Here is a 22549-nt window from a genome sequence, read left to right on the forward strand (position 1 = left end):
TATTTGCCATGAGTGCCTCTAAGTGCGTGCCTTCCCATTATCCCATATCTTTCCATATTCGTGGTCCTTCCTTTTCTTATTCCTTCCTCCCTCTTCCCTTCCTACTTCTTCCCTCTCTCCGGGGAACTGGTTGAACCAGAGTACAACCTGCTCATCTGCCTCTGGCAGAGCGACTGCGGGAGCTGAGACGTGCTGAGCTGCGAGCAGAGCAGCAGAGCCAAGGCTTGGAAGGCTAGGCTGGCGCGCTGCGCTGCGGGGCGCTGCTGAGGGCGAGCAACGGACTGGCCAGGCCGCCTCCCCGAGGCCCATGCAGGGGCGATACAGCCCGCTGCTCACTCATGAGGCCTCCGCGGGGCGTGGGAAGGACCCAAGGCATCCCGCTGGGGCTGCTCGCGTTCTGGGTAGCTACCGCCCGCTGTCTGCAGAGTAAGTTCCTGATTGGGAGACCTCGAGGGTGGGAGCGACATGGCGGGTGGGAACAACATGGCTGGAAGGAGCGACCCCTATGGTTCTGTCGGGAGGCCACAGTGATGCGGGTTAGGGTCATTTCACCGCCTCTAGGCTGGCGGGGCGCTGCTGGAGAGTCCTAGGCCGAGCCAAGGCTCCCTTGGTGCCCTGGGCCGCTGTGGCTGCTGCTATCAAAGCAGGAAGCCGTCCTGGAGATAACGCGCTCCCTTGCCGGGCCCTGGCCTCCTGGACAGCAATTTTTATTTTCTTTCTGGAAATAACCATGCTGCAAACCCCAGGGTGCTCACCGCCACCCTCTGGTGGTAGACCCTCTGTGGGTTTCCTTGGTCCTGTAGACCTCCCTTAACTAGCAGCAGACTAGAAGTAGCCTGGGGCTCAGGAAGAGAGATCCTGGGCTTCCCTAGAGCATGAGAGCAGAGAAGGTGCCCCTGTGAGCCAGCACTAAAAACCCTGGAGTGAAGAGTAGGAAATATGGCACAAATTTATCCTCATGCATTGACACGAGAAATTATAGTGAAATGTTATTGTTCAAGGGGTTTCGTTACCATTCTCATCTTACAGGACCAGAGGCGATGTTGAGATGGGTGTTGAGAGGGCTGGTGGGGGAAACTGGCCTTCATTAAGCCCCTTGTCGTTCAAGGATTCTTGAGTTCTACAAGCTTCTTAACCATTTAGCTCTTATAAAATGAGAGCCCCTTTTTCTGTGTTCTACAAGTGCTGCAACTGAGGCACAGGAAGGCAACGCTGCCCAGACAAGGTGATCGACTGCCTACCTGGTATGTGGGGAAGCCCGGGCTGGAACAGCCTCTAGTTCCTTTCCTGGAGAGCAGCCTTTGCAGGACTCAGTAAGACTGGGCTCCGATGGGGGCTGTGGCTTCTGCAGCTGGGGAGATGGACTTAGCCCCTTGTTAATCCATCAGCTAGGAATCTTGGCAATGACTTTCCCCATTGTTTTCCAAGCCCCAAGCACAACTTTCTACTCACCATTCTTGCTCTTGCTACATCTGCCTGTCCGTGATGTTCGGGGTAATATCCAGACCCTGTCTTCTCCCTGCAGGAAGCAGGCCACAGCAGGTACAAAGGACACTGTGGTTAATAGTTTCTCCTTTGGAGTGGGCTTTAGAGTAGGTGCTGCCTTCTGGGAACACTTGGAACTCAGATGTGGGAAACCAGGGGACTCTATGCAGAGGAAACCACACGTACCTGGTCCTAGCAGTTGGGTAGGAGCCGCCATGACAGTGTGACAGAGGGAAGACAGAATGTCCCAGATGTGTAAGCCCAAGAGCCAGTGAAAGTTTGTGTCACCCGGTGACTGTGAGCTTCAGGAAGGCCAGCACTGCCCATTCTGATCAGCCCCTAGTATTTAACCCTTTCGAACCCAAACCCAAAGCAGCTCTTCTCAAATGATGAGTGGGTGTGAACCTGCCCGGGTGGGACCTGTGCTGGAAGCCAGCCCTAGCAATGTGGGGTGTGCCTCTCCTCTCCTCACCAGCTCCCTGAAGCCTCTACCTCCTCAGCTTCTGACAAAAGCTTCAGCCCAGGGCTAGGGTACAGCTCAATGACAGCTCTTTTCTAGCATGAACAAGAAGGCCCCGTGCTTGGCACCTAGCACTGTTAACGAGAAACAATAAATGTAAAAGAAGGATGAAAATGACAGCAAGGGACTTCCTTCCAAAAACACCCATGTGACAGCATGCCCCCAAGAACAAAATCCCTGTGTTTGGAAGCCCCTGCTCTGTCAATGGTGGTGTTGGACTAAATATATCTCCCCCAAATGCATTGGTTAAAACCTCTGATGTGGCACTATTCTCGCAGTGAGGAGACTAGCATCCTTATCAAAGAGAAATCAGAGCTCTTCCTCTGCTGGTGAGGACGCAGTGATCAACTGAATAAGTCAGGAAGACGGTGCTCAAGCAAGTGTAAATCTCTTGCCAGCGAGAGGGCTCACAGAGGGAGTCACTTTTCATCCTCCCCTGGGACCCACACGGTGAGAGGTCACAAAGGACCGACCTGCAAGCTTATCCCGGGGCCTCCACAGAGCCCAGGGCACTCAGGCACCCCGCGTAAACGATATGCACACAAGTAAATACGTAAATGTAAAACTATTTTTAAATTAAATTAAAATAAAGTATGACTGTAGATGTATTGGGGGGAGGGTCTGTATTAAATACCCTGGATCTTGCACTTCCTGCCCTCCGAGACTGAGAGGGGAAAATAAATGCCCGGTGCCCCAGCCATCCATTCCGTAGACTCTTAGAGCCCACACCAGAGAACTTGTACTGAGCCGTGCCGAGGAGATGTTGTGGGAAGCACGACGTAAACTGTAGGTGGCGTTGTAGAACCCGTTACCGGGTGGAGGCTGGAGACGTTTTCAGTTTACTTGAAACACCGGTGGAAGGGAAGTTCGGGTGCGGTCCTGCAGAGAAATGGTGTTCTTGGACCACGGAGAGAGAATCCATGTGAAGCAGCAGCGATGCGGGCCGAGCTGCCTCTGTGCTCTAGTGTTCTGAGGAAGGAAGGCAGAAGTCGAAAGTGAGGCAGTTGCTGACTCAGCTGAGGGGATTTCTAAGCAAAGTGTCGGAGAAGGGGCTTTGCCACTCCCGGCTGCTCATAGCAAATCCAAGAGGAAGTAATGAATTGAGCTGGCTGTGGTGGTGCATATGATCCCAGCACTCAGGAGTTCAAGGCCAGCCTGGTCTCCATCATGAGCTCTAGACCAACTAAGACTACGTAGTGAGCAGATGTCTCAAAAAAAAAGTTGAATAACTAAACAAACAAACAAACAAACAAACAAGCCAGATCTTAAAGATTTGGCTGGAACCTGCCTGTTGTGTAATATAGGAATAATAAAGGTAGATTAGAAAGAGAGCCGCAAGGGTGTGGTGAGCAGCCTTGATAAATACGGGTGTGAACGTAGACACTAATCAGCAACCCCAACAGAAACATTGCCAATCTGAACTGAAGGGGCCAGGACAAAATGAAGGAAGGATGTGGGTGTCTTAGGTCCTGCTTGACTGATTCATGGCGCTGTGCAACTCTAGATACGTTCTTCCAAACAGGAAAGTAACCAGGACTGATTAAGAGATTGCCAGGGCCTCCTTGGTACAAGGGAGAGAGAAGAGGACATAGTTTCAGCGTGAACTGCTCTGACAGTGGACACAGGCCACCTGGAAGATGGCCAGGGGCCACCTTAGTGTGTCAAAGACAAATCATCCAATGGAAGAATCTAGTCAGTGTGTCTTACTGAGCTTGGACCCCATCATCGCCCCTGGCCTCCCTTCAGTTTCTTTCCAATGAAATATAATATCTCTGTCTAGGAGGGTCAGATCACTGTATTGGGGTATGTCACTTCTGTAGTTCCCAGTGGGATGGTCAGATCACTGTATTGGGGTATGTCACTTCTGTAGTTCCCAGTGCACAGCCAGAAAGACCCTTGCTTCAGGCTGTCTTATCCCTGGCTTCTCACCCACCTCTGCCTTAGAGGGCTTTTAACTAAGACTTCAAAGTTAACTTCAGAGTTGATTCCAGAATGGGTTCGGATTTTCAAGGTTACTGAGATAAAATAAATGTGGTTTTTATGTAGAATGGCTATGAGTTTGGTAGACCAGAAATGGAAGGTGTAGATCAAATGTATGCCCACAAACTCAGAAAAGATGAAAATCTACCTTCTCTCTATTATGTCGGGATAGCAAGATGGTGACAGCCCAAAGGCCAACGTGAGAGGCCTCCTCATCAAGAACCACAGATGCCCTGGACCTGGGTTTTCCTCCCGGAAAGTAAAAGTTGAGGGAAATTATAGTCATTCGACTAAGATGGGGATACATCCTGAGCCATACATTATCAGCTGACCTCAGTGTGATGAGAAGTGTGTTCACCTTACAGAGTGCTTACAGCAACCAAGGTGTCTCTGCTGTCACCAGGGGCTATGCTGTCATGGGTCACGGTCATATGTGTGGTCCATCGTTCTGTGGTATGTGCCTGCATTTACGTAGATAGCTAAAACGGATAGGAAGAGAGAGAGTTGTTAAGTTCAGAGCCTCAAACTGACTTTCTCTTTACTGATTCCCTAGCCTGCTAGATTTCAGTCAGCTCTCTGGACACAGGGGACACAGAGATGACAAAATGGATCAGACAGGGAGCAGCAGGCACAGTGCAGGTCTTGTCCACATGTCCGGCCAGTTGGGAATGCATGCTGGCGTTCTGCCTGCTGAGGAATGCCACAGGGGTAGCTCAAGCCTTACTGACCCAGAGAAGCCCCTCTATGAGGAATCCCCAGATGGCAGAGAGACGTCTCCAAGGCTCAGTGCCAGTCTCAGCCTTGTAAGCCCTGAGTTCACAGGACTTCCCCTGCAACTTGCTTATGAAGGTGCAAAACCAACCAACCTGCTGGGGGACTAGAGTGACGTGCATGGTGGTAGGCAGTCATGGCTGCTCTTCCAGAGGTTCGCTTGCCAGCACTCGCATGGTGGCTCATAATCACCTGTAACTCCACTTCTAGGAAGTCTAATGGCCTCCTCTGACTTCCATGGGCACCAGGTTGCACATGCAGTGCATATACAGACATAAAGACAAAACACTCATACACACAGAATACAATAAAGCAAGTAATTTTTCAAAAGAAAAACAGGTGCCTATGCCCTACCCCCACACCAGTAAAGTCAGCATTGGCAAAGGCAGGGACCAGACTGTGATTCTGCCTTTGAGTTTCTCCAGCTAAAGTGTGGCCATGCAGAGCGTGTCTCTCCTAGACAATGTCCATCAGTCTGGTCAAAGGGGAAGAGTTGGCCAAGAAGTACCCAGATGTCTCCTACTTGCATTTTTAAGGCCACCCGTCATGGTGTCTTGGAGTCTCGATTGTTTGGTGGTTTGAGCCACACAGACTTATAAAGACTTTCCTACAGGGTTTAGGGTAGGGAATAAGTCTATTTTGCTTTGGTCTCACTTGTCTGGGAAGTTCTTGAACACTTACTGCCATTGGCCACCAGTTCTGAGGGACCTCCTGAGAAAGTTTAATCCCGAGAGAGAGTGAGTCACTAGCACTGGGCACTGAGATTGGGGCTCAGTTTGGAGTGGGAAGGGTTGTTTTAATGAGGAAGCCTTGAAGGCAAGGTAGGTGGACAGGGAAAACATGAGCGACAGTAACCATGGGGAACCTCCCGGCACTAGGCCAGTTGACGAGGAGATCATTCTTCAGCTTCACTAGACTATGCTCCTGTGTGTCAGTCTACTGTTGCCTACAGGACTGCATGGTACTTCCCAGCTCAATAAATCCACCATGCAGAAAAGTCATTTGCCAATTACGCGTCTCTCAGAATGTATGTCGTCGTTAAACAACAGTGGCCTTATGTTCCTTTCTTGATGCTGGTTTCTGGGGGAGCCACGTCCAGAGAGCCTCAGACATGCCAAGCACCAGCCCACTTCTTCTGCTGCTCAGCACCCTCCCAGTTAAGAAAATGGAGCTTGGGAGGGTCATGAATCTTGGGTGGAAGTTGTTGGGATAAACCCTAGTGCGAGAGATATGTCCCTGGACACAAAGCGCTGGTACCAGGACCTAACAGGAAGCTTTGCCCTCCTGGACAGACAGCCGAATGCAGAGAAGACCTCTGCCCTAGGCTCCAGCCAAGGCCTGGAAGCAGAACCCCCATCACCCCTTTCTTTTCGGCTTCATCCACCCTTGGACAGTCTTTGTGATTAGATTTCAGAGCTATTCATGAGCTAGAACTTCTCTCCCCTATGTTAGATCAGTTAGACACAGAGTAGAAGCTTGAGATGAAGGTGCTGAGAGAAATTCCTTCAGGGTATAAGGTATATGAGGGGAGTTATTAAATGTCACATATAGAGTGCCAGGCATCTAAATCCAGAGAGGCTTCAGTTTCAAATTAGACAAAAGGAGCTATCAGAAGTACAGGTTTGGGGCCTGGGGCTGAGGCCGTCCCATACATAATGGTTGATAAGTAACCCCACAATATGTGCTTGTGGCTGGGTTGCCTTTGATTCCCAGGTGGCAGAGGAAAAGAGTACAGTCTGCAAGGCTACGGCAGGCATTTCCTGTCAGCACCCCACACCTACGCCTGGAAAAAGGCTGCAGCAGGTGTGGCCTGATAGAAAGGGGTTAAAGTTCAATTCAGTTCAGCAGCCCCTGTGAACTAGCCTGGCAGACAGAACAGGTCACACTTAAGACAGTCCTTGAAGAGAGAAAATGGCCCTGAGACCAGGGAGTGGGTGAGTTGAGCTGCGTTAAGGAGATAAGGCCCACTGAGGACCTGCCCATAGTTTGGGGTGATTGGAGTCGAGGGAGAAGAGGAATCATGGGACACAGGTGGAAAAGAAAGTTGGAACTAGCATTGAGGCCTTCCAGGATCAAGGCGGTTTGCACTTGGGAAAACTACCTCAGGACTCCTGGAGACAAAATCCAGACAGGCAAGCCATTCGGCCTCCTGCCCACCATCCACAGCTGAACCACCCACACAAGTCATTCTGAGTGGAACTCAGAGTTGAGCTGTGGGCAGGTGAACAGAACTCTGCTCCAGGCTTCCCCCGGCTTCTGCTGGTCGTTGGCAATCTCCGGTGTTCCTTGCCTTGTGCACTGTGTCTCTGCCTCCACCATGTCGCCTCTGGATCCAATCTCTCTTTTTAAAGGTCAATTATATCCAGGCCAATTGAGCCCACTCAGAAGACACCATTTTGACTAGGTGGCCTCTGTAAATGTACAGTCTCTCTTACCTTAACCGGCAGATAAGGCGAGGGCACAAGTCTCGGAAAGCTTTGTCAGTGTAGCCTGTGATCCCCGCCAGCCCTTGCCAGGTCTGTGATCACTCACTGCACCACATCTTCAAACTACTTTCGATGGAGTCTAGGGACGTACTTTTTAATCCATCAGAGGATGAACTTGACACCCATGCACGTGAGTGTCGTTGGATGGAATCAGAGCAGCCCTGGATGAAAGGAGAAGGAGGCCCCAGTCCCTGGAATGAATTGTTCCTGGTGGTCCCGTTCTCTTCCCCACAAGGTGGTTTTCTTTGACTCATTGACTGACAGGCCATAAAGATCCCTAATTACAAATGTGGAGGCAGCAGCCCAGAGTGCTGAAGGGGTTTGTAGAGTCCCCCACTAGGGTGCATCAGCTGAAACAGCTGGATACTTCAGCAAAACGAAGGTGCTTAAAGACCAAGCTAGGAGCACAGCATGGTGTAGGCTCCTACAGGATAGTGGGAGCTGTGAACCGTAGATGGGGGAAGGGTTTATATGTCAACCTAGACAAAGACAGGCTGGTGATGGAGTGTTGCTAGAGGGCCTGCCCCCCATATAAAAACCCTTGGTTCAACCTCTAGCACCATCTATAGTGGCCATGGTGGTATATGACTGTAATCTCTGCAGTGCAGAGGTAGAGGCAGGACAATAAAGAGTTCAAGGTCATATAGTGATTTGAAGGACAGAAGGATAAGGAATTCAAAACTATACAGTGAGTTCAAGGACAACCTGGACCACATGACAGCCTGTCTCAAAAAAAGAAAGCAGGGGTGGGAGGAGACAGGAGGCCAAAGTAAAATTGGAACAAATGGGTTTTCTCAAAAAGAAAAAGAAGAAGAAGAAGAAGAAGAAGAAGAAGAAGAAGAAGAAGAAGAAGAAGAAGAAGAAGAAGAAGAAGGAGAAGGAGAAGGAGAAGGAGAAGGAGAAGGAGAAGGAGAAGGAGAAGGAGAAGGAGAAGGAGAAGGAGAAGGAGAAGGAGAAGGAGAAGGAGAAGGAGAAGGAGAAGGAGAAGGAGAAGAAGGAGAAGAAGAAACTATGGAACTGAAATGTCAGTCAAGAAATAACCTAGGTATCAGGAGCAGACTGATGTGCTTAGCTGTCTGAATAGCTTTGTTCCTTCTGTAAGGTTTCGTGTAAAAGTGTCTTTTATTCACTTGCTCTAATTGTCATCGTGGAGGCTTACTGCTAACCTAGGCCTAGTCCTGGAAGCTTCTAGCCTCCCTTCAATCTAATCTAGGCCTAGAATGTTTTCGGCCTCTGAGACTTGCTACTGAATAAGCTCACCCTTTCTAGTTCTTCCTGGTCTCTGACTGGCTGATTCAACTCAGCTGTTCTGGTTCAAGTTCCTCTCCAAGCTGACTGATTCAATCTGCTTTCTCTTCTCCTGAATTGTTCTGCTTGGCCTCAGACTAACTCTGGTAATTTGTTCCAGTTCTCTGGTTCCTTCTCGTTGTTTGGCTCATTTCTGTCTGCAACCTGTCTCTGTACAACTGTCCCAGTGAAATATAATGGGGCCAGGGGATACCTGGCAGGCCTATGCCGAGGGATGGCCCTGAATACTTATGCCCTGCAACAGATCTGGTGTAAAGGGGATTTGTTGGAGGAAGGGAGAGGCATGAGGACCTGGAGAAGGGGAGGGAGAAAATGTGGAGAGAGAGAGAGAGAGAGAGAGAGAGAGAGAGAGAGAGAGAGAGAGAGAGCGCACTGGGGTGGTGGGCAGTCCTTTTATATGCAGCTCGCACCTGACCGCAGTGGCCGGTGGTGACTTAAGCCATTGCTAGGTCCCTGGGAGGAGCCTAGTGGAATCTCCTGTGAGCCAACAAGACCTGTTTCCTTTCTTTCTTCCTCTCTGCACTGCTCTCTTAAGTAGCTTCCCTTTTCCCCTCTGTTCTCATGAGACTAGGGTATATCCTATTCTGTCAAATCTTTCTCTGATTCATCACTTTGCCTACCCCTCAGTTAGATGTCACTTTCTTTTTCTTTTTCTTTTTTTTTTCTTTTTTTCGGAGCTGGGGACCAAACCCAGGGCCTTGCGGTTGCTAGGCAAGGCTCTACCACTGAGCTAAATCCCCAGCCCCTAGATGTCACTTTCAAACATGGGTGCTTCCTTCCACAAACTAACTTTACCTTCATTGTTTGGGATGAGAGGTGTGTACTAAGAGCTGAGACACATCACAGCTAGAAACAGGTTTTCTCAGTAAACAACACAATCTTAAGTTTTCACAGTGTGATCAAATATCCTGCAACAGCTTCCAACATGTTCCAGTGTTAGCTGATGGGCAGAATGGGATCGTATCTAAGATGGCTGCAGTCATGTCAAGCTAGATGGTCTACTGGGGTCTTCTGCACTGAGTGTAACCCCCATCTTCCAAAGCTGGCATTTGCCCCCTTTGCCCCCTCCCTTTGCTCCAGCTGGCAGATTCCCTCACTCCCAGCCCTGTCCCTGTCCCTGTCCCTGTCCCTGTGAATAAGGCATGCCTGGCAGAAGAGGACCCATTACTGAGTGTCCTTGTCAGTGTCAAGAGCAGAAGTTGGCCTATTTTCTTTGTTTTAAAAACTGTGGGGATTTTGCTAGGCATGGTGACATATGCCTTTAGTCACAATAGAGGCAGGAGGATCTCTGTGAGTTCCAGGCCAGTTGGGGCAGCATAATGAAACCTTAACTCAAAGGTGTAGGGGGAAGGGGTAGTGTGGAGATTTTTGCTTGTGTATCTGCCGCATAGCACAGTGTCTTCCTACTGGCATCCTCGTAGGCAGGACTTCCTACACCCCTGCCTACCACTTACACTTTACTTCTTGGAGCATGGAGCCCTGGGTTTGACATTTGCAGTTTGCTTCGATTCCTCCTAACACACCAGGCCTGTGAAAGGACTCTAGCCATTACCTCAACCACCATTACTGATGAGGAACAGAGGCTGTGGATTAGCCATAATTTGGCCAAAGTCGCAACAGTCACACAGAGTAGGCTGGTATTGGAACCTACCTCTGCTGACGCCTCTCCTTTAAAGGCCTTGGGTTCCTGATGGGATTCCCTGGGCGCATCTCCATGTATGGCTGCCATCTGCAGGAAAGCAAGGTCTGGGTTCTGTGGGACTCACGCTTCAGAGCGGGGGCGTGCTTGCATTCACACAGGGCCCACTGCTGATTTCAGTCAGAGCAAGAGAGGCAAATTGGGTCCTGAGGTTCAGCCATGGGGCCGTGAACTCCATCTTTTTTTCCAGCTTGGCCTGGTCCCGCATTCTTCACTGAATACCTGCAGGCCAGCTGCATAACCCATCGATGGGTGGCCACTCAGTAAGTCCTATCTGCATGCCAGTGTGCTGCAGGATTCTTGGGGTGCAGCATACACCAAGCAGGGAAAACTACAATCTAAAGGGAGAGGGATGTTCAATAGTCACACAGTAAGGACATACAAGGCTGAGAGGTGTGGTGATGGAAAGGAGCCTTGAGAGAAGCTGGGTAGGCTTTCCGAGCAAGCGTCCTTCCCTGTTGACTGTCAACGGTGACGGTGACGCTGAGTATAACTTCTGTACACACCCTGACGACGACGTAATATTATCAGCGTCCTTTATCTTTGCCAGTCTGATAACAGCCAGAGTCATTGAACTTCTCACCTTTAGTTTCCTTGAACTGTGGTCTGGATCTGGTGCCCACAGATGCTATTCATAGGCAACGAAGGTTTGCTGTTTTAGAGTGATTTCTCCTTTTCTTTTTCTTTAAAGATTTATTTATTATATTTATGAGTACACTGTAGCTGTCTTCAGACACAGCAGAAGAGGGCATCAGATCTCATTACAGATGTTTGTGAGCCACCATGTGTTTGCTGGGAATTGAACTCAGGACCTCTGGAAGAGCAGTCAGTGCTCTTAACCTCTGAGCCATCTCTCCAGCCCTAGAGTGTTTTTTCTTACTGGGACACAAATTTTGAGCTTTGTTGAAGGGGCAGCCTGGTAACCTATCTATGTCCAGAGTGTTTGGGTGACTTCCCAAGGTCATGAACCAGCAACTTGGTGGGGGCTCCTGAAGGGGGAGCTGAACTTTAGTTTCTTAACAACCTGATCCCAATGAGCACTCACAAGAAGACTGTGTGAGCATGTCAGCCATTAACATGATTCTTGGCAGCTACAATGGCTGGTCAGTATTTGGTTGTCTTCATCCAAAGATGTCTTCTAAATTCCAGCCTTTCCTGGGTGGCAGAAATTGGCCAGGATGTGAGTATTTTAGCTGCTGCTTAAACCCACGGCATCTTCGGTCTCTTCAAACTGTCCACAGTTTGGCAAGCAGGACCAGCATACAGCCATTTGCCCAACTTCAGAGCCCACAAGCTCCAACAGGCACAGTGCCAGGCTCTGTGCTGGGCTCTAGGATGCTCAAAATGAGAATCCGCAAGGCTACTGATAGGCTGGTGGTCTCAGCACGCTCGTCTGCCCGTGACCTCAACAAACAGAGATCTGCACAGAGTGCACACGTGTTACCAGCTCTCTAATCTTATAGCCATCACTGCTCTTATCTGAGGTCAGAGGCACGGGAAATGCAGATAAAGAGATGATGGGGGTTGGGGATTTAGCTCAGTGGTAGAGCGCTTGCCTAGGAAGTGCAAGGCCCTGGGTTCAGTCCCCAGCTCCGAAAAAAAAAAAGAACCAAAAAAAAAAAAAAGAGATGATGGGTAAGACAGTCACGAACCAGGCCGAGCTGCAAGGAAACCCCACCTTCCCCAGTGACTGGCAGTGTGGGCGGGTGGTTGATTCCCCTTTGAAAAGTTGAAAATCAGGTTTCTCAGCCTTTTGGCTAAGACCTAGTGGAAAAGGAAAGGAAAAGCAGGCTATAGCAGTCCAGGTCAATAAATCCCCATGCAGAAGGATCAAGAGTTCGAGGCCAGCCTGCACAATATAAAACTGTCCCTCAAAAAATAAAACAAAATCAACAATTTTAAATGATTTAATGTAAAAGCTTGGCAGGGTTGTACAAACCTGTACTCCTAACACTCAGAGGGAAAGGGAACACTGCAAGTTCAAAGCCGGGGTTATAAAGCACATTCCAGGCCAGCCAGGGCCACATAGCAGAACCCATCTCACACAGCATAGCTAGATTGATTGATTGATTGGCAATAGAAGGATAGATAGATTGATAGAGGATGTGTAGGTAAATAATAAATAGACTGAGAAATGATAGGTGCTGATAGTAGAGGGATGATTGATAGATTACCGATAGATAACAGAGGATAGAAGGATGACAGCTAGACAGATCGATCGATGATAAACTGATGTATAGATGAGAGATAATAGATGGATGCTGGGTTACAGATAGATGGATGACAGTAGGGAGAAGACTGTTGATTACAGGGAGAGGATATATGAGTGAGGATAGGCGATAAACATAATAAATCATAATAATTGGCGGTAGATGATAGTTACATACATACGTGCTTAGACACTAGATAGGTAATTATAGGTAGATAGGAGATAGATACATACATATATACATAGACAGACAGATAGACGGACAGCTTGCAAACTGCACCGAGCATAGGTTCTAGACTGGTAAGACAGTTCAGCAGGTAGAAGCACTTTGTGCAAACCTGAATTTGATGCCCGGAACCAACTCCCAGGAGACTTCTCTGACCTACATACACACATACACATACACATTCTCTGTCTCTGTTTCTCTCTCTCTCTCTCTCTCTCTCTCTCTCTCTCACACACACACACACACACACACACACACACACACACACATGCACACCAATAAGTAAAACATGAGAACCCTTAATACCAGTCCTGCCCTCCCACGCACTGGCTGTTAGATGAGCCCAATCTTCCCGACCACCAAGCAGCAGCTTTCCTGAGAGGAAAATCTGGCGCTTCTCACAGCCACTCACACATTCATTGACTCAACAGACATCAATGGGTCAGCTGCCAGGTACCCCGAATTGTGCTGAGCACAGGCGTCCAGCCCTGCAAGGCTGACCTGGAATTTGACTTCAGTTTTCTTATTTATTCCAGGAGCCTAAACTCTGTCCTGTGTTCTTTGTTGAAGGATAACTAACTGTACCACACTGGCCTGAGAGAGAAAGGTCAGCAGTCACAAGTGGTCCTTGGCCAGCCGAAGCTCTCCAACCCTGAACAACTTCTGTGGTTCGAATCACTATTCTAGGCTGGGGTGACGGGCAGCTTCCTAAAGGAGCCTTGAGACCTAGCAAAGGCAGCTTTCAGCAGAGTACAGTGTCCTTTGAGGGAAAGTCCTGGCAGAGGCTGCAAGCTGAGCTCTCTGAATCCCCATCCGAAAGGGAGGTTGGCCAGGGAGCGTCTTCATACTTGGAGAGGCTGAAATCCACCCGAGCATAGCACCAGACCAGGCTTCTGTCCCAGAGGGGGCCAGGTGGCCACCACAAGTGGTGGAGCATGGGATTCAAGAAGCCCAAGAGCTCTAGGTAGCTTCCTTCGTTCTGCGTTCAGAGAGCTCAGAGGGCTCCTCACCAGCCTGGCTCGGTGCCACAATCATCCAAGTTTTTCATTCCTTGGCTTTGAAACATGAGGGTCCTTATTAAAATGTAATCGGTTCAAGGAAGCCAGGAAGATCAACTTAAGGGACATTTAACAGACCCGGAGGAGCTCCCAAATGTAAGCTAAGGTGTAGGACATTTTACGTGATAACGGAGTTCGAGAGAGTCCATTCAAAGAAATGACTAACATGTCTACAGGAGCACTAAGAAGAGCTCGCTCATCCCTCTTGGATTTCAGACAGGGCTCCCTGCGTAGCGCTGACCGGCCCAGGACTTGGGCTGTGGCTCAGGCTGGCCTGCAATTTCCCATGCTTTTGCTTTACTTTGCTAAACTCTGGGATTATAGACCACTATGCTCATCTTGAGAGATAGCTTTCTTTTTGCACAGGCCTGGGGCTGGGGGGCATGAACACCACACTGCGTGTATGCGGTCAAACTCTTCTATCTTGTTTGAGTTGGGTCTCTTTGAGAAATAGCTTTAATTTTTTTTTAACGGAATAGTGCCAGCCAATAAATTTAGGAGGGAGGTAGAGTTTAATATATCACGGTTTACGGCTGTAGCCAATTATGACGTAGCTAACAGAGGTGAGGTCCAGCTGTGAATGCCAAAACCTCCAAATGCACCAATGTACTGCCCGACAGTGGCCATGTGGTCTCTTGAGGAAAGGGTGATGTGCCGGTCGTAACCAGGTGCTCTGTCCACCTTAGCTCCCCCAGCCACCCGACAGACTTCTAACGTTTGTCTTCTGGGTTGGCGCGAAATGAAAACTTCATGTTTACGGCGGTTTTACCTTGGTTCCAAACAAATCTAGAGTAAAATGTTTTAAAATGTTGTCACGAAAGACTCACACCATTTCTAAGGGGGAGAAGCTTTGCGGGGTTAGAGAGAATAACAAGGCATCAGGGCCAAATGCGGAGAGTGGATTCCCTGTGGTAACACAAGTCTGGGAACAGATACGGAACCCTGATGATACACTGGACACTAGGAAGTAGTATTGTGCATGGGGCCAGAGAGATGGCTCAGTGCGTAGAGGCACTTGTCACCAATACCGACAATCCCATTGATCCTTGGGACTTACATGGTGGAAGGAGAGAACTGACTTGCACACATTGTCCTCTGACCTCCATGCATGTGCCATAGCACACATTGCACACACACACACACACACACACACACACACACACACACACACACACACACACACACACAGAGCCACATCTGTGTTTACCTTAACATGGACTAAGAAAATGGTGTTATTCCAAGGCTAAATCTCAGGGGTGGACGGTGTGCGTGTGTCTGAGAACTTCTGCTCCTAGGCAGAGTCTCAGGGTGCCTGTAATGTACTTTTTTATGGTTCAGTCCCCGAGACTGCTCTGCCCTTCGGATGCCAATGGAAAGCCCAGGTTGGGGCTGAAGAGATCGCCCATCTGTTAAGAGAACTTGCTGCTTTTGCAGAGGTCGGAGATCTGGTTGTCAAGAAGCAGCTCACATCTGTAACTCCGGCTTCCAGGGATCTGACACCCTTTTGTGGCAACCTCTGCTGTACCGTGTGTACATGGTGCGTAGCCATGTATGCAGACAGTGTACACACACAAAGCAAAGACCAAAAAATCTGTTCTTAAAAAGTCCCAGATTGTCCCCTTGCTTTCAGCTGCCTGGCCCACTCTTTGTGCAAAACTAATCTGCTAGGACCGCTCACAGAACACACAAAACCCTTCCCTTACACTTACCCATTCCCGAGGAGCTTACACTGCAGGTGGGCACCAGAGAAAGACAGAGGAAAGGGGCATGGGAGGGCTGCAGAACTTTTTATCCTTTCTGGGTGAGCTGCCCTTCGAGCATCTGTGTGTTCAGCTCTCCAGAACACTGTCCTTTAGCAAACAATTCTCCATGTGGGCATGGATGACCGTGCCCAGACCGCTGCGGGGCAGCTTACCTATCAGCCTCCTCCCCTCCCTGGAGGCCGGAAGAGGCGCTCAAAGCTCTAGCATTCCAACCACTCCTTGCTGTTCTGGTGACCAGCCCCATTCCTGAAACTATCTAGGAGCCGCTGGCCACTAGTTGTGTCGCGCGTATACAAAGAGGTTCCCTGTCACTCCCATCACTCGAGAGTCCAGGGTTTTAGGAGCTGAGTGACAGGACATGGTGGCAGAAATCAGATATATTCATTCTTGCCTGATAATATTAGAGGGAGAGAGTATATGTACTCCTGGTTCTTGGCGGAATCACTCTAGAAAGTCATTATCATTTTTTTTACCGTGTGTATGTATTTTGTATGGAGAAGGTGCACACGCTCGATGGACCACTTGACGGAATCACTTCTCTCCTACCATGTGGTTCTCGGGGACTGGGCTCAGACCATCAGGCTTGGTGGCAGTTCCTTAACCCACTGAGCCATCTCAGTGGCCCACCTACCCATTCTTTTAAGCGTGAAATCCCTTGTATTGTTCTAGTTACCCAGTCACCCTAGGGGATGGGTTCAAGGATACTCTTGTATGCAGAGGACAACAGAAAGGATCTGGAAACATTACGTGTTGAGTTACCTACAACTGACAGTGTGGATCTGGGGCAGCTGGGCACCAGGAGATGAGAGAGCTAAACAGAAAAAAAAGGTGGGAACCAAGGGTCTTAGGGTTTCTGCTGCTGTGACAAACCGCCATGGCCATAAGCAGCTTAGGAAGGAAAGGCCTTATTTCGCTCACTGGTCCACGTCACGGTCTATATTTGAAGAAAGGCATGGCAGGTACTCCAGGCAGGAACCTGGAGGCAGGAACTGAGTCAGAGGGGAGCCCTGCTTATCAGCAAGCCCATGGCTTGCTCAGCCTGCTTTCTTCTACATTCCAGAACCCTTCCAGAGGTGACACCGCCCACAGTGGGCTGGGCCCTCCCATGTCAATCATCAGTCAAGAAAATGCACTACAGGTTTGTCCACATTCTAATACAAGAGTGGGGGGGGTTCCTCAATTGAGGTTCACTCTTCCCCAATGACTGAAGCTTGTGTCAAGTTGATGTCAAACGAGACAGCACGCCAGGCTTGCATCCTGCCCTTGTTCACTCCCCTCCCATCTCTAGCCTTCCTGTATATGGGAGGCAGCTGTCACACTCTGTCCCCTCCACTGCCAGCCACTGGCCCCCTAGTTGAGCCATGATATAAATGTTTGAGTGTTGAATTCAGTCGCCCATGTATAAACCTCAGTCCTGCAGAGTGACCCTGGGCAGACTTTTAAGACATGATGAGCCTGAGGCTTAACCACTGATTAACTGGCAATGGGTTATGGGAGACTCCAATAGCGTGGGGCCTGGTGCATGGTGTGCACTGTGCAGTGTAGTACCTATTTAGTACTTGTGAAACATACCTGTTCAACTAAGGCACCGCTATTCCCTTAGTCCCTCAGCAGAAACCTCTGCTTCATCCAAACCCACAGCCACACCTAGTTGGTCATTGTGCTCAGGCCGAGGTACTTCCTAATGCATGTCCTAAATCACCCTGTCTTTTTCAATTCCGTCTCTCTCTTTTAGTAACTACCTGGCAGCCTCTCATTTCCACTCTTACCCGTCAGGCCCCAGGCTGGTCTCCATAATATCATGGCTGGCTTTAAGGTACTCTACAGTTCCCACAGTGCCTAAGTTCCTGACACTGTCAGTCTGGATTCCCACCCAGTTCTTTAGTTTTTTCATCCTAAGCCCTGCCCAGTTTCCTTGCCTTCTGGTCCTGGCCACCCTCAAACACACCCTGCCTACCCACAGGACACAGACACCAGAGCTCTTTTTACCTCTGTCAAAAAAAAAATGTCTACCTCGTGTTTTCCTTCACAGGGACTACTTCCTCTTGCTTGTCCACTGGGTCTGAGCTCAAATGTGATTTCCTCAGAGAAGTCTTCCCAAACCCTTGTGCATCGCCCCCACTGCTTAGTTCCCCTTGTTTATTACAATGCCCTGGCCACCACCTAACACCAGACCGTTCTGGTTAGTGGTCGCTGGTGTTCCGCACCTCGCTGAATACAGAACAGAGCTGGGAGCTCTGTGTTCACCCGCCTGTGATCACTACAGGTGCTGGGTATAGGCTCACGGAGGAACTGGTGTGTGCCCTACAGGTCAGGGTGTGTCACTGTACATTCCACGGTCGGCCATCAACGCCACTGTCCAAGAGGACATCCTGCTGTCAGTGGACTACATCTGCCACGGCGTGCCCACTATCGAGTGGAGGTACACACCTAACTGGGGTGTGCAGAAGATCGTGGAGTGGAAACCAGGGACCCCAGCCAATGTCTCCCAAAGCCACAGAGACAGAGTCTGCACCTTCGACAATGGCTCCATCCAGCTTTTCAGCGTGGGTGTGAGAGATTCTGGCTACTACGTTATCACCGTCACAGAGCACCCGGGGAGCAGCCAGTCCGGCACCATCTTGCTACACGTGTCTGGTAAGAGAGCCCCAGGGCTCCCTGAGGCTCAGGCACCGGTGGGTGACATTGTGGTACTGAGAGACCGTGCCTTCCTTCCTATCCCGCCCCAGAGATCCGCTATGAGGACCTCCACTTCGTCGCTGTCTTCTTTGCTCTGCTCGCTGCTGTGGCTGTGGTGCTAATCAGCCTCATGTGGGTTTGCAATCAGTGTGCGTATAAATTCCAGAGGAAGAGGAGGTACAAACTCAGAGGTAATGCTCGGGGCCGCGCGGCGGTCCCTTCACGCTTTGAGGCCAGAGGTGACTCTTGTTACCCCCTTCACACTAGGAAGCCGCTGTGTGGCAGATTTTCAACCTCTTGTTGAGTGTGTGTGTGTGTGTGTGTGCATGCGTGCGTGCATTTGTGTGTAAGCGAGAGGTCAATATTAGGTGTCTTCCTCACCCAGCACATGCCACCCCTGAGTTTATTTATTTATTTAATATATGACTATACCATGTCTGCCCTCAGACACACACCAGGACAGGGCATCAGATCCCATTACAGGTGGTTGTGAGCCACCATGTGGTTGCTGGGAATTGAACTCAGGACCTCTGGAAGAGCAGTCAATGCTCTTAACCACTGAGCCACCTCTCCAGCCCCACGCCCCTGCTTTTTGAAGCAGAATATTTCTCTGACCTGTAGATCACTGATTGGATAGAGTGGCTGGCCAGTAATCCCTGGAATCTGCCCGTTTCCATCCACACCCTGAGCACTGGGATTACAGATGTGTGCCCCAGAATTCTTACGTGGGTTCTGGGGCTCTGAATTCAGGTCTTTATGATCGTGCCCTTGACTTGTCTCTCGCTTCACAGAAAGCACCACTGAGGAGATCGAGATGAAGGATGTTGAGTGTTAGCCAAGACTGTGCCAATTACATTGCTACCTCAAGAGAAAAACAGTATTTCCAGTCGAAGGAACAAACCGCGCCAGTCCTTGCTGCAGCTTCCACACCCCTTTCCTGAGAGACAGCTGGAAGACAAGAAAGCTGGCTGTGCATCTGGAGGTGACAGCCTATGTAAGTCAGTTCTAGGACTTGCCTGTAGTTCAAAGAAATATCTGAGGCTTCAACCAGGAACTCTCTTTGGTTGCAGCTTCAGGACCACGCTGACCCTTAACACAGGCAGGCACCAGCTACCACTTACAATATGGACTGCGGTTCCACATTGCCCTGCTGAGGGAGTCCCTGTCTCCAGGGCCAGCATGTCTGCAGAGGGGCTAATGTGCAGCTAGCACTGGAGCAGGCTCCTGTCTGATGTGCAAACTCCTCCCCGCATCTCACATCCCATAAACATGAGCAAGCCTGGAGTTCCGAGACAGTCTGATGATGCGAGTGAACTGTACCTCGTGGGGAGCAGCTGAGTGCACGAAGGAACCAGCTTTGGGCACAGAGAGCAGAAGGCATTGATCTCATCCTCCCTCAGAACTTGGGTTGCTATGAGAAAAACATGGCTTCAGTTGACCAGGGGTAGCTGAATGGGCAGTACAACAGTAAAATCCATAAGCTTCCAGCTTCGTCCTGTTCGGTCACTGGAGACTTTAAATCTCCAGTCAGATCCTGGGCAGAGGAGCATGTGGTATTCACCTACCTCATACGGCATCAGGGACTAAGAAAAACATGTGAATCCTTGGAAGATCTGGAAAGTTAGTTGAGAAAGTGCAATATTGTATAGCAAAGGTTAAAATGCCCTGGGGCGGGGCTGGAGAGAAGGCTCAGCACCTAAGAGCCCTTGCTGTTCTTGCAGAGGACCCTGATTGCTGCAGTTCCGTGCACCCACATGGTAGTTCACAACCTTCTGTAGCTCCAGTTCCAGGGAATGAGTCTCTCTTCTGGTCCTCACGGGCACTGCACGCACACAGTGCACACATATATGTGAAGGCAAAACATTCATACACGTGAAATAAAGTTTAAAAAAGTAAATCTAAGCCGGCTTGTTTTTTCGGTGACCTGGGTTATCAGGGCTCCAGCTGAGCTTGAGCGTGGGTCTCTGTTGGCCTTGGCTTCTAGACTCTCAGACGGTTGTCAGGTTACCTGGGACGGTCTTCTTCCCAGCTTCCATTCGCCAAGCTCTAGCTGCAAAGCACCCACTCTTCTGGCTTCTGACGCACAGCTGCAGCTCAAAGCTACCACCATGCCAACTGCGATGGAAGCTGGGTCAGTGTGTGCGGGGCCTTGGCTGCAGATTCATGCATACAGAGGTGAAGTGTACTAGAGTAGCCCTTTCTCTTTTCCTTCTTTCTTTCAGAGTCCCAGTGCCCATATCGTTTTTACTTGCCATGTGGCAGGTTAAGGAATTGTTGCGAAAATTCCTTTTCTTGGAGAGACAAAAACATTGGCTACCTCTCCTCCTCAGGTCCCAACAACAAACCAAAGTACAACAACCTGTGGTGCTGGAGACAGAAGACCATTTTAAGTGTGCTTCCAGAATTTACTTTTAACCACAAACATTTTTTTAATTATTTTATCTATGAGTACACTGCCACTGTATTCTGACACACCAGAAGAGGGCATCAGATCACATTACAGACGGCTGTGAGCCACCATGTGGTTGCTGGGAATTGAACCTCTGGAAGAGCAGTCAGTGCTCTTACCCACTGAGCCAGCTCTCCAGCCCCTACTTCAGAATTTTAACTGTAATTCTAGAGTCCTTGGTCCCTTTGGAAAGGGTGACTAGGAGACTGCCATTCTGCATACATCAGTGGTGCATAACTTGCTTAGAACATACTGGTGTCGGGGTTGGGGATTTGGCTCAGTGGTAGAGCGCTTGCCTAGGAAGCGCAAGGTCCTGGGTTCGATCCCCAGCCCCGAAAAAAAAAAAAAAAAAAAAAAAAAGCATCCCTTTACCTAGAACATACTGGTGTCAATTGGGTCGTCTCAGAGAGCATGAGCTGAGAACCTCAGAGAGCATGAGCTGAGAACCTCAGAGGTGTATGTTGTGCTCATGGTTTTCAGGTATTAAAGAACCGACATAAACCCGTTGCTTGAGGCCCACAATGACAGTAAATGCCTGAGACAATCTCAGGCATAACCGGAAGCAATACCACAGCGAGGAACAGATACAGTGAGGTAAGGTTGCCAGGATGTCTTGGCCAGTACAAGAATGTAAAGACACGGCCCAAGGAGGACACCATTCAGAATGGCTGAAGAAATGTAGCCATGGGCAAATGGCAAGTGGAGTGCCACGGAATGACCAGAGAACCGAATGTCACCGATGGGGTGGTGCCTTAGGGTTCTATTGCTGTGAAGAAACAGCAGGACCAAGGCAACTCCCACGAAGTAAAACATTGAGTGGGGCTGGCTTACACTTTCAGAGGTTTAGTCCAGTATCATCATGGCGGATAACATGGCAGCGTATGGGCAGACATGTTGGACGTGGAGCTTACAGTTCTATTTCTTGATCTGCAGGCAGCAAGGAGAAACTGTACCACACTGGGTGTACCATGAGCATATGAGACCTCAAGGCCCACCCCCACAGTGACTCACTTCCTCCAGCAAGGCCACACCTCCTAATGGTGCCACCCTCTATGGGTCTATGGGGGCCAATTACACTCAAAGCCTGAAGGGACCTTCAGGCACCTGTCTCAGTCGCAGTCGCCTTGAGTGATACCAGGGTAGTAAAGGCTCTTCCCTCCAGATTCATGGATCAGAATCGGCTTATTATGCTGTTTCCTGACATCAGACACCTCTAGAGTTAACTGAGAAACTACTGTTACCACAGCTACATCAAGTTTCACTCAGAAGAGGGATGGACTGTCCACGTATGTGCTTCTGCATGTGACCACCATCTCAGCTGCCAATCCTCAAGGACAGTTGGAGTCATCATTTCTCTTACCTTTCAAGAATCTCTAATTGCAAAAATAATAAATGCTTCTTGAAAAGTCAAAAGATACACAGGAACCCAATACACTGAAAGTTCTCTCTCCTCAACCTTACTTCTCAGAGGGCACAGTATCTTTCTAGACACACACATAAACAGGTCTCTACGTTACAGTACACACTCTGACAACCGAATGAACCCGCCCCTCTTCTCTGTAATCCTGGAGCATACTAGGCATTTTCCCGCTAGGCGACATCCCAGCCCACGGATGCCACTGTACCCATGGCCTGTCTGCTTTTCCTGATGCATTCTCTCACTTCACGTCTCTCCCTATTAAATTTCACTCTTCCTCCTTGGAAAACATAACCCATAGTATGAATACAGTTTGTTTACTAAAACCCCCTTTCTTTTCTTTTAAACTTAGAGGGCTGGAGAGATGGCTCAGGGGTTAAGAGCACTGACTGCTCTTCCCAAGGTCCTCAGTTCAATTCCCAGCAACCACATGGTGGCTCACAGCCATCTGTCATGGGTTCTGATGCTCTATCTTCTGATGTGTCTGAAGATTACAGTG

At 49.5% G+C, this 22549-nt stretch overlaps 1 protein-coding gene across 1 annotated transcript; it reads left to right on the forward strand.

The window, feature by feature from the left end:
• Positions 1-160: 160 nt before the first annotated feature.
• Vstm5 (V-set and transmembrane domain containing 5) lies at positions 161-20086 on the forward strand. The gene is made up of 4 exons (XM_032909475.1): positions 161-426; positions 17816-18142; positions 18235-18375; positions 18976-20086. Exons 1-4 carry the CDS (start codon positions 339-341, stop codon positions 19017-19019), a joined length of 600 nt encoding a protein of 199 aa, XP_032765366.1. The 5' UTR covers positions 161-338; the 3' UTR covers positions 19020-20086.
• The last annotated feature ends 2463 nt before the right edge of the window (positions 20087-22549 follow it).

Source organism: Rattus rattus, chromosome 8, assembly GCF_011064425.1.
Source record: "Rattus rattus isolate New Zealand chromosome 8, Rrattus_CSIRO_v1, whole genome shotgun sequence".
Taxonomy (NCBI): domain Eukaryota; kingdom Metazoa; phylum Chordata; class Mammalia; order Rodentia; family Muridae; genus Rattus; species Rattus rattus.

Bases quoted from the DNA above. Each gene is read 5' to 3' on its own strand.
- Vstm5 (XM_032909475.1), top strand. From the start codon at position 339: ATGAGGCCTCCGCGGGGCGTGGGAAGGACCCAAGGCATCCCGCTGGGG. The intron at 427-17,815 runs GTAAGTTCCTGA...TGTGCCCTACAG, and splicing joins TACCGCCCGCTGTCTGCAGA to GTCAGGGTGTGTCACTGTAC. The intron at 18,143-18,234 runs GTAAGAGAGCCC...ATCCCGCCCCAG, and splicing joins CATCTTGCTACACGTGTCTG to AGATCCGCTATGAGGACCTC.